The following is a 13,673-nucleotide window of genomic DNA, read 5'->3' as shown; positions in this document are numbered from 1 at the left end:
AACTCAATTTTCAAAAAAACAAAAAACTTCTAATTGGATCGTATTATCGCCCACATAAGAACTCTCCCATTTCCATCCTCGAAGCCTGCAGGGATTCGGTATTAGCAGCAATGTCAAGTGGTGATATTATGTTATTTGGTGATTTCAACCTGTCCATCAATTGGGAAAGCCCAAATACGGGAACTATAAACTGCCAAAATGATCAGTGGTTTATTGATACGTTCATTCACGGAATTGGGTTAAATCAGTTCAACTTGCATAAAACACGTGGTGACAGCAACCTTGACTATGTACTGGCAACCCTGCCTAATATGCAGATAACTACAGGAAAAAATCTTCTAACCTCCGACCATGACTCACTCGACGTCACAATGCATCTGCCTACCACGAAGAAAGACAAGGAATCTGTCAAGCAGAACCAACCCCCCCACCACCTATGGCAGAAAGCTCCATGGAATGCCATCCAGCGGGCGCTCAATGTCTACCCTTGGTTTTTGTTGATGGAAGAGGAAGTGAACGAAGCCGTTGAGAACTTTGTCGAAATTCTGCATGCCACGATAAAGGACTTCGTGCCCACTGCGAGACAGAGAAGTTCTCTTTGTGTTAAAAAATAAAAAACAGGCTTGGTACCTATGGAAGCAGCACCCTAATGTTCACACTCACGGTACCTATTGTGACATCAGACGTCATTCAAAATACCTACTCAGAAAAAAATATAGTGAACATATAAATAACATAACAACAACCGAATGTACTACAAACCCTAAGAGATTCTTTACTTTACTAAATTAAAGAAAACAAAGCCCACGTATACCTAAAGAAATTGTTCATAATGCTGATATTGCTAGTGGAGAAGAAAGAGCCGAACTTTTCAATGTTTTTTTTTCATCAGAACTTCTCACCTCCCTCAGTTTCCGACCTTCTCCCCCACTTAAATGCTGTCTGTCCTCACACACTATCTTCAATCAAAACATCCTCCGAAGAAGTAAAATACCTTCTCGCTTCATTGCCCCTCCACCGATCCCTAGGTCCAGATGAAATCCCCACAATATTCCTTCGTAAAACTGCCGACTCCTTGGCTCTTCCTCTGTCTGCCTTACTCAACAAATGTTTCTCTAAGGGTGTGTTTCCGAAAAACTTGAAACGGGCCAACATTGTGCCCATTCACAAAACTGGAGATAAAAAATGTGTGAAATGCTATAGACCAATCTCACTTCTATCGCCACTATCAATTATTTGTGAAAAAATCATCAAAAACAGGTTACTTCAGTTTACCTCACCATATATCAACACGGCACAACATGGTTTTCTTCCAGGCAGCTCTTGCCTAACAAATCTTTCCGTCTTACTTTCGCATGCTGCCAGAGCTATTGATAATAACTACCAACTTGACACTATATATTTGGACATTTCGAAAGCCTTTGACAAAATTAATCATAAATTTCTTCTTCATAAATTATCATCCAGATTTAACATCCATGGCAAATTTCTCTCTTTACTCCAGGACTACCTCCATGAGCGTGAACAACGTGTTGTTCTTTCAGGTACCTCTTCTAACTTTCTTCCTGTTTTGTCTGGAGTTCCCCAGGGGAGTGTCTTAGGGCCGCTCCTATTCCTTTTGTACATGGATGACCTCCCTGAAAAACTGTCCTCCCTCCCTATCAATATACTTTTGTTTGCGGATGATTGTAAACTCTTTAAGGAGATCTCATCGCATCATGACATGATGATTCTTCAAAATGCTCTCACAGAACTTGTTAAGTGGTGTCGTCAGTGGAATTTAGAACTAAACCCTCAGAAATGCTCTTTCCTTACTTATTCCCTAAAAAAGAACGAAGTGGTGTCTACTTATACTATTGAAAACAATCCAATCCAAAACGTTTCCACCCAAAAGGACCTAGGTATTATCATGGATGAAAAACTCACTTTTAATTATCATATTATTGCTACCACTAAAAAAGCCATGCGCCTTCTCGGTCTTCTATACAGATTTAGCGAAATTCAAAACCCTTGCTTTATTCTTTAAATCTTTCATCTCGCCCATCCTTGAATACTGTTCCCCAATTTGGGCAATGGCCTCAAAAACAAATCTCACCAGAATAGATTCTGTTCTCAGTTTCTTTCTTGCAATTGTTCGCCATAGAATACCTTCCTTTCGACATGTATCCAAATCAGACACCATGGCTGCTCTGAATATTCACACTCCATCCTTTCGTCGTGATCTAGCCGACATGAAATTTTTATACAAGATAATAAATGGCAAAATCAGAACAGATCTCCTAATCAGTGAATTCACACTTAGGGTACCCCAATAGCTAACGCGCAACCTGCAACTCTTCCACAACCCAACCACTAGGCTATCCCTTCTACAACGCTCCTTGTTTTATAGGCTCCTAGAAATCTACAACAAACTTCCCCTGAATGTAGATATTTTCCTTCCAGAACGTAATTTTTGTATATTACTGACGAAGAACATGTAAATCTATCCCATCTTGTTATTGTTTTTTATCTTTTGTTATCTTTTCTTTCTACTTTATGTTGTTTCAGTGTAAAATGGCCAAATAAGACTGTATCTGAAACTCTGAGTAAATAAATAAATACGAAAATGTAATCAATACTGATAACTAGGGAGTGGAAGATGATGAGAATGTCCTAAAAAAATGGGGGAAAATGATGTAAAAAATGCAAAAAATTACCATGAAATTTGTTAGTTTCAGGTTAAAAATTGAAATGAAAAGAAAATTGAACAAAATGCAATCTTGCTGTAAAAAACAAAACCGACACAACAAAGGACTGTTACCAGTTCAGCATTTCTTTTGCTCGTAAATTGCAATCCTGCGAGATATATATAGGTCTATGTTCATCTTGGTGAAAAAAAGACTCAAGAATATTACCAAAGTGAAAGAAGTGACAAAATATGATACACCGAATATTGCGAAAAATGACTGGAAAATGCTGAAAATCGGGAAAATGACCCAAAAACCTGAAAATTGTCAAAAAATGAAAAAAAAAATGCACTTTAGAATTACCTCTTTTGGGTTCTAGACGAAGTGTAATATTGTGTATATTTAATGGGCATCGTGTCCGAGATGTCAGAAAAAAGATGACATTTCATCAACTTCCGCTCCCTACTGATAACTGATATTCTATCAATCCGATATAAAATTGCAAATGTTGCATGATGAACGCAGGTGGTTCATTAACCCTTCCACATAGTTCCCATTATGTTCGATGTATTTGAGCCAGTGTTTTACCCAGGCCTCAAAAAAAGTCTGGAAAAATTACACAGAACACTCCCTGCCGCCCCGTTCAGAGCTGTTTTAACCCCCTGTAGGTCCTCGAATCTCATGCCATAAAGTACAGACTTTATGGCATCCCAAACTCTCAATCATTGCATGTGCTGACCCATAGGACATGTGCACTGAATCAGAAATTTCCTGGATGGTGATGCGTCTATCCGCTCGAATGAGCTCATCAATCCTGGGGCGGTGGCCATCGGTCACCGACGTTGATGGCCTGCCGCTCCTTGTCTTGTCCTCAGTTTTGGTTTCCCCCACTTTAAACTTAACTACTTACGTCTGTGCTAATTCTGTGCTTTGTGGCATGAGATTCGAGGACATCCAGGAAGTTAAGACAGCTCTGAACTGTGGGGCAGGTAGTGTTCTGTGTAATTTTTCCAAACTTTTTTTGAAGCCTGGTAAAACACTGGCTCAAATACATCGAACATAATGGGTACTATGTGGAAGGGTTAATGAACCACCTGTATTCATCATGCAACATTTGCAATTTTGGTAACACTTTACTATACCGGAGACGGATTTCTTCAAATTTACAGGAGAAAGTACTTACGCAAATCATTTTCTGTGGCATTGTTGATGTTCGGGAATGTAGTTTTGATCCATTTTAATGCTAATGCATGTGGTTTTCTACGAAAATCTATTTCCGATGTGCTATTGCTGCTGCCGCCACGATGTTGTCCATATATGCTAAATTGAACGAAAGGAGTGCTAATGGAACCTAACCTAACAGGCCTAACCTAACCTAGTAGGCATACCTTGTCCCCGTGATGGTTCGTGGGGCTATCGTGAATTTTTGGGCTAACGCCAATGGTTTTGGGGCTACTCGTGGATAGTTTGTGGGAAATGAGGAACAACAGTAAGTACTCGCTAATGTAAGAAATATACATTATTTTCGTTATAAATTCATTATTTCACCTACATAAATGTTCCGCAATGCAAAAGAGTACGTTAGCAATGTAAAAGATTGCAAAATAAATCATTGATAGGTGTCTCCGGTATTGTAAAGTAGTACCGCAATTTTATATCGGATTGATAGCATAACCCTGGCTCGAATGCATTGAACATGATGGGAACTATGTGTAAGGGTAACTCTGAGTAGAGGACACAACAGGCAAACTATATGTATGTTCATTGTTTCAATCTTTCCATTATTAAACAAATTATACCTCAACAGGCAAAACTTTTTGATGCCCCCTCATATATGAACCAGGTGACTGCAAGTGTGTATATGAATAATATTCGCTCTAATTTTTATTGCACTCCCATCATTACGACTACTATATTTATTAGATGAAATTAATCAACCCTCGCTAACCCTAAAAACTATTGGGCTAACAAAAATGAACTAAATTACAGGATATTTAGACATATCAGTTCGGTAAAATTACCAGATACCAATTAATATCCTCTATCCCTAGTACATAGTGGGTTTAAATTGTTGCAGACCCGTTTCAATTGTAGCCATTTCCTTTACTTCTACTGTTGTGTATTAAGTTTGTAATGTATTTTATTGAAGGATTTTGAAAGTATGCATACAGAATATGATTTTGAATTTTTTGCTGACTAAGGTTCTTTCATTTATGTTCTCAGGCTGTAGGAGAACCACCTCTGTTTCTGGCTTCATCCATTTTCTTTGCAATCAAAAATGCAATCATGGCAGCCAGGGCTGATGCCGGTCTTAAGGACAACTTCCGCTTTGACTCTCCAGCAACTGCCATGAGGATCCGCATGGCCTGCTCTGATCATCTTACACAGAAGGTAAGAAGGTTGCCAACATGCTGTTTATATTAACCAAAAACCTTGTAAATAGAGCACAATAACAGGTGTCATTCCAATTTGCTTGTAAGTGGATAAAATGACATGGAAAATGAAACTGCCCTCATTAGGTATTTACCATATTTTTTGGACACATTTTTGAGGAAAAAGCTTTATCACTTAATATTATAATTAATGTACAGTATTTCAAATATAAAGTGATATGTAAGTCAACTTTCAAAAAATAACTTACCTAATCTAACTAGGAAAGATACATTTTAATCTTCTCTGCCACACACACAAGGAAATTGTTTAACTTAGGACAGAAAATTTCCAGAAATGGAGGTAATCAAAAACTGCATATTGGCATATGATGCAACCTGTGTTTCAGGCATATTTTTAAAGGAAAAGAATACATGTTTTACACTGCAAATATGGTATTTCTTATTTTCTTTGTAACTTGGATTGGAGTTTGATTCTATTTATTTAGATGTAAATATAGGTGATTTTTTGATGCTCAATATATATGTGCATATATACAGGGGGGTCCAAAAAATGTACTCACTGTTTGATAGTCCATATCTTCTGACAAAATTGACTTGTGGGTACAATTTTTGGCAGTGAGAGAGAGTTATGTTAGATGTTCAAAATGACCACCAGCAACTTGTAAACAACTCCGATGGCGCCAAACTGCAGACCGTACTACGGCCGTCAGTGTATCTGGCATAATAGCAGCACATGATGCTGTTATTTTTTCACGTAGCTCGTTGAGTGTAGTTGGTTTTTGTTGATACACATCATCCTTGACGGTCCCCCACAGGTAGAAGTCCAGTGGTGTCAAATCAGGGGACCGAGGTGGGTACTCAATAGCACCGCGTCGACCTATCCACCGTCCGGGGAGAGTGTCATCCATGTACGACCTGACATCGCGATGGTAGTGAGGCGGGGCTCCATCTTGCTGCAGGTAAAACATTTCATCGCCAAATAGGGTTCAGATGGCAGGCAAAATCCTTGACTGAAGCATTTCGAGATACACCTCACCGGTTACGGTACCCTTGAAGAAGAAGGGACCGATCAAACCACGCGATGACAGACCACACCATACGTTAAGCCCCGGTAGATTCACCGCCTTCTCCACATAAACCTTAGGATTGACGGCCGACCAGTAGACACAATTGTGGCGGTTCACAGTACCGTTAAGTTTGAATTGCACCTCATCAGACCACACAACTGTCCCTGCAAATTCCCCATCCTCGCGAACTATGTGCTCAAACCATTCGCTGTATTCGACCCTACGATCCAGATCGTCCTCGTTGATAGCGTGTAGCAGTCTTGGAATGTACACTTTCCACTGTGCACCCTTCAGAATGCCTCTTACGCTAGACCGGCTCACCCCACTTTCGCACGCTCCCTGGTTCACTGATTTTTGCGGTGATCGGGTGAAATGGTGCAACACAGCAGCACTGGACTCTGGACTTGTAGCTGTTCGTGGTCGACCGGATCTTGCCTTGTGCACATCATGAACAGTTACGTCGGATTCGAACTTATCACGAATACGGGCTATTGTTCGTCGTGTTGGAGGCAGTGTTCCAAACTCATTCTGCCACTGCCGTTGAACCTCTTGAATGTTCTCGTACTTCCAGAACCATTTCAATACAGTCTTGCGTTCCACAAATGATAACCGTACCGAAGCCATTGTTGCTACTCGACTGTCTTCCGCTGTACTGGTGTGATCGCTCCAACACTCGCGCATGCGCGGCACAAATTGCCAGCGCCACCTACCCGCGACAAATTAAACAGTTACACTACACGTTCACATGAGATTAGTACGTGTAAGTCTGTTTGTTTCGAAATTATTGCATTACAAACAGTGAGTACATTTTTTTGGACCCCTCTGTATATATATAGTGTGTATAATATCATAGCAGATGAAGCATACACTAACTATAGAAACCAAATTTTAGTCGAATTGTCTATCAAGTAAATAACCTTGGCCATGCATTTATTTTATCTCTTGTATTTTATATTATACATACAGGGTGTTTCCATGACCATGTTACAAACTTTCAGGGATGATGGAAGGAGACAAAGGCATCAATATGAGATAAGTAACCCCTGTCCAGAAAAGCCTTGTTCAGAAGTTACAAGCCGAAACCATAGTGACGAGAAGGGCATGCCAGCAGGTTCACCTGATCTGTTCCCACTTGATTTATTTTGTAGGGTCACGTAAAAAGTGTTGTGTACGAGATGCCTGTTGATAATGAAGAAGAACTCCTGGCAAGAATCCTTGCTGCCAGTGACATCGCCCGAACGACTCCAGGGACGTTAGAGCGTATGCGACAAAGCTTCTTGTGATGCTGTCATGCCTGCATTGATGCTGGAGGATGCAAATTTGAACAACTGCTGCTAATGCATTAATCTTGCCTAGTTATGTATGATGTATTAATGGTAGTAGATAGTAATTTACTTATTAAAGCTACAAAGAAAGGTCTTTCTATTTTTCCATAACCATTCCAAATTTTGGTTCAGGAACCCTTGTAATTCTGAATGAGGCGTTTCTGGATAGGGGTTTCTTATCTCATATTGATGCTTTTGTCCCCTTCCATCATCCCTGAAAGTTTGTAACATGGTCACAGAAACACCCTGTAGTTTCATAGATGTATTCTACTTGTACGTGACAATTCCAAACTTTTGTAAAAGTTGAATGGATGCTAATAAATCAATCAATCCTTATTCATACAAGTCATGAAATAATACAAATTTAACATTTCATAAGATTTAGCATTTCCCACTAATTTTACATTATTTTGCATATACTTTGCAATTTGTTAATTTTAACATTTGATAATATTCTGGGAAAAGTAGTATATTATGAATAGGCACGATTGATAATGTATAGTGACTGTTGCATTGAAAGTTTAATTTTCTGTAACAATTTTCCAGCACGTTTTATTGAAAGTTGGACAAATTCTGGCTATGCCCCTTGTTCCACACAGTATTCTTAAGATTCTTAACATTCAAGCAGCAATTCAACTGATTATACTTTCTGTGTTGTGGGCCTACATATGTGGTACAACCCACATTTGTACATTGTGTATTCTTTACTGTGAATTTTGCTGCAATCATTATATAGTTTTCTTCTTTCTTTCAGTTCCCAGAACCTGAAACCGGTTCATATTCTCCATGGAACGTGGTCCCATAAGTACCATGGACCCTATTAGTAATTGATTTGGTGCTTCTAGCTCGGCTGATGAACTTACAATTTTTGGATATTGATTGAAAAATCTGATGTGCTATCGTAGTTCATTCTTGTCTCTAGTACAAGATACGTCTTGTTGATTTGGATTCATGTTCTGTGTCCTTCATTTTGTGTATATTACTGTGTGGGATTTTTTGTAATTTAAGGAGTTCCTTGTTTAAGCACATGTTAAATATATTAAATGATATATTCTTCTAATGTCTGGCAATTATTCTTATGTACCTTATCCAGCTTACTGTGCATTCGGGAGAAAGTTGCAGAGAGTGGGAACTTATTGAAACTGGTCTGTTTGCCGAAGATAATATAAGTGATAGGAATTTCGTCGTCTCTTAATCAGTCTATAACAACTTCAACTTTATTCTGACTGCACACATAGGTGTTGCCAGAAATTGTTGCAGGGGGCAGGTCAGGCCACTGAGAAAGTTGAGTAGTAGAAATAATAACATTAATAATAATTACCACGGTTATAAATGTTATAAGCAATGCTTTTTTCCTGGCGGTGCACACCGGTATGCTGTACTGGCACCTTTTTATAGGTGAACAATTCTGAACATACCACAATATTTTGATTAGTTCTTGTGACAATCACACCAACTTGAAAAGTTCCAGAACCTCCCTTCCCAGAGAAAAGCACTGGTTTTAAGTATTGTAAACAAATACATATAAACATTTTTTTAAAAAAATAATCATTATTATTTTATTATATAAATCTACCTGACAAGTGAATACCCAGCACAGTTACTGTATTTTGTTAATTAACTTTGGCATGTCTCCTTCAATAATATGCTCTCACAAGTCTCAACTATAATTTTTGGAATGTTGAAAACTGTGGAACCACTTATTATTATCATCAAAAGGTAGAATATGAAAGTGAAACCAGGTTATAGTCTATTTTTGACTCAATTTTTTTCGATCTATTGCATCTTTTACTTTGATTATTCTGTTTAAATACTAACTAAATTAACTTTATGTATGTTATTAACAATACAAATAACAAACATTCTTGTTTTTGTAACTAATAAAAATAACAATCTTTCTGCCTTTTTTGTAACTTGAAATGTGGGGCATAGTGGTAACGTCATCACCTTGTAATCAGGGCTGTAGGTCCAGTCCCAAGTAGCCTATATGTGCATAAAGTGGACTTAAAACCAAAACTCAAACTCAGAACTTGAAATGAACAATGCCAATTTCCAAGGGGGCCGACAGAGCAATTTGATTTCCCCTCCCAAAGCCCACGACTGTACAAGAGGACTATTGTCCATACACTACTGTATATTCTTGTGTGTTGGCCTGATGTCACAAAGGAAAAAAAACAGGAATGCACAGTCGTCTCTGAAAGCAGGGTTTGTTTAAATATCAATTGGATGTGGAAATGAGCCAATAGCCAGTGATGAATTCAGGGGGTGGCCCAGGGAAACCTCCCTGGAAATTAAAAATTCGTCCCGAAAATTTCGGTAACTTGGCATATCTTTCAGACAATAGCTAAGAATTTTGGTAACCATGTTCACCTTGCCTTTCTTTCATTCACTTTAACATTGAATGTACTTTATCTGTTTTTTTTTTTCGTAGCAATAGCACTGATTATCCTCTTTAAAAGTAAGTCAAAATAATGAACGAATTTAAAGAAATATGAGGATACACTTCAAGCTTGTGTGAATGTGTCGACAGCTGAGGGGGATGAGGAACCTGCGGAAAGCTTCATCGATGCCATCATCAAATATGCTGTAGAAAGCCTAGGTATAGGTGTAGTATGTCTCCACATTGGAAGATTATAGGTGTGATATGTATGTATGTTTCAAGTTCTTGATTTAGTGCATCTTTTCTTCCCTTTACTTTCCTGTTAACCACGTTAGGTTGGGTTAGGTTAGGTAAAGAAAAGAGATAAGAAAACAAGGTGTGGGTTTTTTCTTAACCTAACCCAACGTGGTTCACAATGATGTATCAAAAAAAATGTGGAAACATACTACACCTATACCGAAAGCCTACATGCCTTAGTTTGCTGTAAATGTAAATTATTGCATGCTATAATATTATTTGATTGATTCTCATTCTTAAAATTACAGTTAATTAAAACTAAGTACACTTAATTTAATTTAATTACATATCAGACGTAAGGGACAATTTAAAAAAAAATAATATTGGTATTATAATTTGTTGCCTATGACATTCCCCACCCTGAAGTTTGATGTTCCCCCCAGAGGAAAGTCGCTGGATTCAACATTGCCAACACCTTTTTTGAAAATGCATCGCTCATATTAAAGTACTACTCCGAGGACCCCGCCCCCCCAGGATCATCTAGTAGACTGTTCATGCTTATTGCACTTGCTGCTGTCTAAATGTTAATAATAGCAAATAGGGCCACAAAACTATTTCGAATATCTACATAACTGCAAAAGTTATCCACCTGAAGATCTCTGCAATGTTGATTTCAGGCCAAGGTGACGAGAGATGTATTTCTTATTTACAAAAATGAATTTATATTTTCTGAATTATCACAACATTATGAAAATAATTAGTAAAGATTTTATCTGAGTGAGAATGGTATCAATTACAGAACGAAAATAAAACAATTATATTTTTATGTAATTTGATTAAATTGAGTGATATACTGTTGCCATTCACAAAGAATTTGTTTACATGATGTACACTTATTATTACCATCTAACTATTCTTTCATTAGTTTAAAACAGGCTTCTGAAATACAAAGTTTACATTCTGAAGAATGTGTTAAAACCAATTCAAAGTCCAGACATAATAACTGAAATAATATCAATAAGCACTTGCAAGAATTCTGAAAAGTTGGTGCTACTGCTTTTGCAGTTTTAATAGTTTATCCTCGGATGTAAATATTGGTGTTATCTAAAATGCATGACTGTGTAGTGTATCATATCACTAAAGCTGGTGTTTTGGAGACGTTTATCAATTCATTCTGTTTACTTTCAGAGGTTAAGTCCTAGGCAAAAGATAAGATAGGCATATCAGAGGCAATATTTCAACTCTTTCCATTCTTTATCTCCACATTACATAATCTAATTATGTAGCAGGTGCAGCTATTGAGTAATACTATCACTGATTAGAACCATACACATATTTGACATCTCGCCACAATTGCATAACTTCTGATCACGTGTTGGTTGGTTGATTGGTTTTAACACTATTAAGCCTTGTTTCCATGATATGAAAAAACTCAACATGGCGCCGATGAAAATGTACTTGGTACAGAGTCTGAAGAAGACCTTGATAGAAGGTTGAAACATTACGTTTAGTTTGTTTTAAAATAAAATAAATTTCTGCATTGGTCAGCATATTGAGTGATTTGTTTATTTTACGTAGCATTTCTGCTACTTTTGACTAGTTGTGAGGATGAGTGATAATGTGATTAAATTGGTGAAGGGACACACTCAAAGAACACCCATGCCTAGGCCGAGAGTTGAACCTGGGACTCTGATGCCATAGCACACTGAACTAACTACTCTGCCACGGAGGTTGGATTAGATCACTTGTTGGCCCTTGAAGGCTGTCACATTAAGAGCCCGTATCAGCGTCGCTCGAAAAAAGCAGCGGACAGATGTCATTTATTTTTCCTAGTCTTACCAATATTGATTCCATTTCCCCCTTCGAAGGCAAATCCATTGCATGGGAGACCTTTGCTGGAGGGAGGGGTTTCTCTGTCGAAAGAAGCAGACCACAAGGTTCCCTGTCCGCTACTCTCCCCCCGCTCAAGAGTCTGACCATAACAGGTTTCCTGTTACAAGACAAAACTTTTTCCGAGTGTCTGAAAGAAGAAAAACCATAGACGAGAAAAACACACATTGACGAACATTGCAATACAACTGAGAGCCAAGGACTATTTAGGGGAGGCGGGGTGTCCAGGGAGTCCGAATCTTCTAGGAGAGACTTACGAAATACTAAAATTAAATAATGTAAATATGCTTGTTTTGTTTAGCATCTGTCGTATAATCGAGAGACGTGTATTTCCGTCAAACATATTCTAAGGGAAGGATTACATTGGGGTCAAACAACTTTGGATGACTGTATCAAATAAGATTTATGCACACCACTACTTAAGTAATATGATTAAATATTAAATTAAGAGCTTTTCATTTCGTCAAATCGATCTAACATCCTTTTTCGTTATTCAAACAATATTCAATTCCTTATCTGTTTCACAATCACCTTGCCAGGGCAGTTGTTTTTATACAAATTGAAGCGATCTGAACTATTCATGAGCTAGATCAGTGGTTTCCAACTTCAAAAGGTCCGAGGGCCAAAATTATATCCAGCAGTTGATTGGCGGGCCGCATTTTTTTGGGGGGGGATTAAAAATTACAAAAATTGTAAGTACTGAACTGAGAATGTAGTACTTACTTTCGCATGACCTAAATTTCTAAAATGAGACATTAAAAACAATGGAATCACAAATCAAAATTGTATAATTACAATTTATTTCACAAAAACCCAATACTTATGGATGAATTGAAAGAAATGAAAAACACACCATACAAATAAGAATCCTTCATAGTAAGTGTTCAATGTGAAAATTGAGGCCGATCTGCTTCTTTTATTAAAGTTGGAATGTCCACTTCAATTTCTGTATTTGAAAGTCTCAGAAGGTGAAGCAGTGTATTATTATTATTGCGCAATACAGAATAAGCGTCGAGGATTGCTGTCAAAAGGTGCTGTTTTTCTTCACGACAACGCACGACCACACACTGCAAATGTGACGAAAAACCTCCTACAGGGATTTGGCTGGGACGTGTTTGACCATCCTCCGTACAGCCCTGACCTCGCTCCTAGCGACTTTCATCTGTTCTTACATCTCAAGTCTTTCCTTGGCGGTCAACACTTCAACAATGACGACGAGCTGAAAGAAACTGTTTCCAAACTGGTTGAAGACACAGGCGGCAAATTTCTATGAAGACGGTATACAAAAACTTGTGCCACGCTATGACAAATGCCTGCAAAATTTCGGCAGTTATGTGGAAAAGTAGTTTAAGAGATGTAGAATTTTGTGCAATAAATAACTTTTCTGTATCTGTACACAATTTAATTTTATTACCAAACGGAACTTACTTTCTAGACGTGCCTTGTATCTGGCACCAGCTGGTTTCTTCCCTGCAGTTTCAAGTTCAGTTTGTTCAGATGACCTGTGATATCTGTTATAAACGCCACTTGTTTAAGGAAGTCCATACTCTGAAACTGTTCCTTCAGTAAAAATAGAACGTATTGTAATAGTAAAAATACATAAAATTAATGTATTTTGCAAACTGGCTTCGCGGGCCGGTAAAAAAGGCATCGCGGGCCGCCAGTTGGAAACCCCTGAGCTAGATAATGAATATGTGCGGTTATATTCCTATTCA

The 13,673-nt window shown here is 38.0% G+C and overlaps 1 protein-coding gene across 1 annotated transcript in view; it reads left to right on the top strand.

The window, feature by feature from the left end:
* The window catches only part of LOC146000193 (xanthine dehydrogenase-like), an 86,047-nt gene extending 77,536 nt beyond the window's left edge, over positions 1-8,511 (top strand). Inside the window, exons 27-28 of the mRNA XM_083137569.1 lie at positions 4,890-5,057; positions 8,206-8,511. Coding sequence (XP_082993695.1) covers positions 4,890-5,057; positions 8,206-8,256 — 219 coding nt within the window. The 3' untranslated portion in view covers positions 8,257-8,511. The remainder of the gene's footprint in view (positions 1-4,889; positions 5,058-8,205) is intronic.
* Positions 8,512-13,673: the final 5,162 nt, after the last annotated feature.

This window comes from Lepisma saccharinum, chromosome 16, assembly GCF_977018435.1.
Source record: "Lepisma saccharinum chromosome 16, izLepSacc3.1, whole genome shotgun sequence".
In the NCBI taxonomy this organism is placed as follows: Eukaryota; Metazoa; Arthropoda; class Insecta; order Zygentoma; family Lepismatidae; genus Lepisma; species Lepisma saccharinum.
The sequence above is the reverse complement of the archived record's forward strand: the minus strand, read 5'-3'. Positions and strand labels throughout refer to the sequence as shown.